General features: G+C 34.0%; 1 protein-coding gene across 3 annotated transcripts in view; it reads right to left on the bottom strand.

Moving 5' to 3' along the window:
* Window positions 1–5000, bottom strand: part of LOC124957751 (lateral signaling target protein 2 homolog) — a 35886-nt gene that overhangs the window by 5518 nt on the left and 25368 nt on the right. For all 3 annotated transcript variants that reach the window (XM_047515015.1, XM_047515014.1, XM_047515013.1), the window contains 2 exons: window positions 4171–5000; window positions 1699–1870 (listed from right to left, as the gene is read on the bottom strand). The exon at window positions 4171–5000 is cut by the window's right edge and continues 664 nt beyond it. In XM_047515015.1, coding sequence (XP_047370971.1) covers window positions 1699–1870; window positions 4171–5000 — 1002 coding nt within the window. The remainder of the gene's footprint in view (window positions 1–1698; window positions 1871–4170) is intronic.

The raw sequence follows: 5000 nt of genomic DNA, 5'->3' as shown, positions 1-5000 counted from the left end.
ATTTCTATGTCTCTCTATGTATTTTTCATTTCGCTTTGAAAGAACTGTATTCATATGTATGTATATATATATATATATATATATATATATATATACATACAAACACATACTATACACATATGTAGCAGTTATATATATATATATAATCACATATAAGAGGTATTAGTTATAAGGTACACCTACTTAAACTTGCCTACTTGCCTCCGCGCGTTTTGCTATTTTTTTCCTTTCCTCCTTTTTCTTTTTATCCTTTTATTTTTTTATTTCTTTTCCTTCTCTCTCTCTCTCTCTGTCTTTCTCTTTCTCTCTATATATGTCGAGTCTCATGTCGCAATAGATCCCGAACTAGGTACTTACTGACGCAATCGAACGAACGCGTTTATCACTACTTTATAGATCACATCGATCGATTCTAGATATATGTACGTACGTATGTACGTACATACATACATATATATACATACATAGCATAGATACATACACACTCATGATAGCATTTATAGTTTTGGAGGACCTAGGTGCAATGACATCGTTACGAGAGAGAGAGAGAAAGAGAGAGAGAGAGAGAGAGAGAAGCCATAAAAGAACAAGTGCGTTTCTATTTTAGGTAATCGAATTCTTGCGCATTTTTTTTTCTCTTTTTCTTTTGTATTTATCTATTTATTTATTATTTTTCTTTTAATTTTGTTTTATTTATTTCAGCAAATATAATAAACCATTGTTTTTTTTACATTTTTATTGGATGAGATTAAGATTTGTAAAACGTGGCCCCACATAGAAAATGAGGGCTCCGGCTAATACGTCTTATGGTAAATGCGATACTGTGTTAAACACTATATTTCTCTTTCTCTCTCTCTCTCTCTCTCTCTCTCTCTTTCTCTCTCTACGGACTCTTTTAATGGATAATAGTATAATAGTATAGTTCGTGCTCTCTATAACGGGAAAACTAGTCGATCGTGGCCAGGGTCGTTTGGTACTTCGATCGAGATGACGCACGGATTATGTGAAATCGGAAGTTACATGAAATATATCTACATATATATTTTCTTTTTTATATATATTTTTTTCAAACAACATTATATATATATATATATATATATATATATATATATATATATATATTCACGAGAGATTGATATTTCCTAAGACGTCATCTAGTGATTTTTATGATACTTTATAAATCTTGATAATATTAAATGAAGTTTTTATTCTCTTTTTCATATTTTTTCTCCTTTTTTTTCTCTTTTCTTCTCTTTTTTATATATATATATATATATATATATATATATATATAAGTTTCAATAAGAAGAAATACGTATACGTATGTGTTTCTAGGTGATTGTAATGATTAAATAAATTTTTTAGGCTAATTCTTTTTTCGCCTTTGTTTTCACAATTTTTTTCTTTTTTACAATTGCAAAGATAAAATGTTGGATGTTTAAAAGGATTCTCGAAAGAGAGAGAGAGAGAGAGAGAGAGAGAGAGAGAGAGAGAGAGAAAGAGTTTTTTAATTTTTAAAAATCATCCAGAAAAAGCTTTTGTCTCGTTATTTGACTTGAGAATCTTCCCTGTTTCTTTTTAATTTAATGAGAAATGATCGATTTAAAAAATAAAAAAAAAAAAAAAAAAAAAGAAAAAAAAGAAAAAAGAAAAAAGAAGAGGAAAAAAGATGAAAAGAAAAATCAATAATATACTTACAAGCAATTGTAGAGGAGGGAATCGACGATTTTGACGGTAAAACACGTGGCACCATTCAGGCAGTACCACTCCGCATAATCCGGAGGACACGTATACATGTGGAATGTGATATTTGGCCGAGGTGTCGGCGTTGGTGGTCGTGGCTTTGGCGTTGACCGCGACGAACAGGCATCTGTTTTTAATGTTTATGTTGTGAGAGAAAACAAAATAAAACGAAAAAGAAAAAAAAACAACAATTATTAGAGAGAAGAGAAAGAAATTGATATAAATAATAATATAAATTTTTTTATAAAATATTTTCCTTTCCTATATACATTTATATAAAGAAAGACAGAAAGTGAGAGTGAGAGAGAGAGAGAGAGAGAGAGAGAGAGAGAGAGAGAGAGAGAGAGAGAGAAATTAATTAAATAAATAAAAATTAATTAATAAGACAAACAAATAATTTCTATTTTGTATTTCTCTCTTTTTTTCGATTTATTTCTTTTTTTCTTTTTTTTGTATAAAAGATCGACGAATAAAAAGGAGAGAAAAAAATTTAATCAGAATATAAAAAACAATTTTGTCTTTTTCTAATCGTTTTTTTCTTTTCTTCTTCTTCTTTTTTTTTTCCTCCCCGTATCATCCCCAGGTTGACGGATAATCAATCGAAACAAAAATTTTTTTTTAATTGTGCGCGAAGAAAGAAAGAAAGAAAGAAAGAAACACAAATAAACAAACAAACAAACAAATAAACAAATAAATAAAAAAAAATAAAAAAAAGAAAGATGGACATATATATATATGAAAATTATAACAGTGCATCGGACGCGATTAAGTCTTAACGCGAACTAATGAACGTAGATCGTTTATCCCATTATTGAAGGGTGGAGGGAGGATGGAGTGGAGGGTGGAGGAAGGGGGCGTGTGCGCTTAGGGAGTCGATTCGTCGAACGAGCCCTTTACAAACTTTTCACGGCTTCCAGGTTTATCGGGAGTACAATGGACCACAGCGCAGCAGCTTCAATATCTTGAATATACCTTTTCTCTCTCTCTCTCTCTCTCTCTCTCTCTCTCTCTCTCTCTCATTTTTCAAGTCCCCATCATCTCCATCTTTCCATCTACCATCTCTCTCGCTCTCGTGATCATCATCATATCATCTATCTCTCTTTCTCTCCTACCATTTTACTTGATCGTATAAAATACGGCACACGTGCTTGTAAATTTTTACGTGTGCGTACGAAGCGCACACGCATAAGCGCGTACATGTAATATAAAAAGACGAAGGAGGAAGAAGAGAAGGTAGAATTGGAGATGGGGGATGTAGTAGGGTGGGATAGAGTAGGGTGGTTATGGGATGGGTTGAGGTGGGGATGTAAGAGAGGTGAATTCCCCCTTCCTCGTACAACAGAACAACAACAGCGCGTTCTCGGCAGAGAGAAAACTGCTGCACCCTGCATCTGCCCCCAAAAGTTAAAATATATCGAACGCTTCGCGCGACGGCTCTATCTGTCACCTGTTGCAATTTTTACAATCTGCCGTTTGGCGTGCGTGACCCGACAAAAAAAAAAAAAAAAAGAAAAAGAAATAAAGAAAGAGAAAAGAGTAATAACAATAATAATAATAATAACAATAATAATAATAACAACAATAACAACAACAATGATGATGATGATGATGATGTTGACGATGATAATGATGATTAAGAGAAAAAATTAAAAATAAAAAAGAAAGTAGAAAATTAAGAGCTCAGACTTCTTCCCCTTTCTCTTTTTTTTTTTTTTTTTCTTTTGATAGTGGAAAAACACAAGAAATAATATCTCCAATCGCACGCGTGCCTGGGTAATATTTTTGTCCCTTTTTTTTTTCTTCTTTTTAATGTACATGTATTTTTTTTTTTTTTTTTTTTTTTTTTCCTTTTCTTTTTATCTCTCTCATTTCATTTTTGGTACCTCCCAGTTCAGCGCAGCAACGCGTCACCTGTCACACGCAACACCACTCCCGACGCGTAAGCGTAAACGTTCAATTCGTCGCGTGCATCAAGAAATTGTTATTAGCTAAAGGGGGGTCTCGTTCTTGCGGGGTGATCATTAAAGAGTTTGTGACCGTGCGAAAAGGAACGGTGTTTCGAGTTGATTTTTTCTTCCTTCCTTTCTTTCTTTCTTTTTAATCTTGCACGCGTCCGGACGATCAAATTATTATTTTTTTTTAATTATTCCAACATTTTTATCGAATTCATTTCTAATTGAAATTTTGATAACTACGCTTAATCATGTACGTCGCTGGATGTAGATCTGTTGTACGTATATAGTATAAAATATATATATATATATATATATATATATATATATTTAATGTTACATATATATATATATATATATATATATATATATATATATATATATATAAGAATATAGAAAAAGAATATATATACACATAAATAAAAGAAAATAGAAAAAGAAAAATGAAATTGGTTAATGTCATTATTTTACTAACCTGTGATACCGAATAGGGTGTAAGAGATGATGAGTAACGTAGCGAGGTATGGTGGAATCCTGCATCCTCTCGTCATGGCAGTGACACTCCTGGACGTGTTACTATCTTCAGGTCGAACGAGAGGGATGATAGGCGACGACGATGTGGTGGAGGAGGAAGAAGAAGAGGTGGTGCCGGTGCTGGTGCTGTTGCCGGTGATGATAGTGGTTGCCATCGTCGTTGTCGTCGTTGTCGTCGTCGTTGTTGTCGTCGTCGTCATCGTCGTCGAGGAGGAGGAGGGAGAGGAGGAGGAGGAGGAGGAGGAGGAGGAGGAAGAAGAGGAAGAGGAGGAGGAAGAAGGAGAGACAACATTTTCTCGCCTTCGTTCCTTCCGAAGACGTTGTTGTAAATCGTCGAGATGATGATGATGATGATAATGATGATGATGATGATGATGTGGATTTGGTTGCTGTTGTTGTTGTTGTTGTTCCTGGTGCTGTAGATGATACTCTTGATGACGTTGATAACGATGACGATGACGATGATGATGATAATGATGATGATGATGATGATGATGATGTCGGTGATGAGGACGATGATGGTGTTGACAATGGTGATGACGATTAAGATAATGACGTTGATGTTGATGTTCAAGCTGATGGCAATAGCTATAATGTAAATGGTGTTGACGATGTAGGTAACGTAGGTCCGCTATGTCCCAAGACGACGTTTCCTCTAATTCACGAGAATTGGATAACAACGATTCCTGAGAATCATTCTCTTCTAAATGACTATAATCCTCGATCATTTTCTCATCCATCATCGGCTTCGTGACATCGATGTTCCTACGT

This window comes from Vespa velutina, chromosome 2 (assembly GCF_912470025.1).
Source record: "Vespa velutina chromosome 2, iVesVel2.1, whole genome shotgun sequence".
Lineage (NCBI taxonomy): Eukaryota > Metazoa > Arthropoda > Insecta > Hymenoptera > Vespidae > Vespa > Vespa velutina.
The sequence above is the reverse complement of the archived record's forward strand: the minus strand, read 5'-3'. Positions and strand labels throughout refer to the sequence as shown.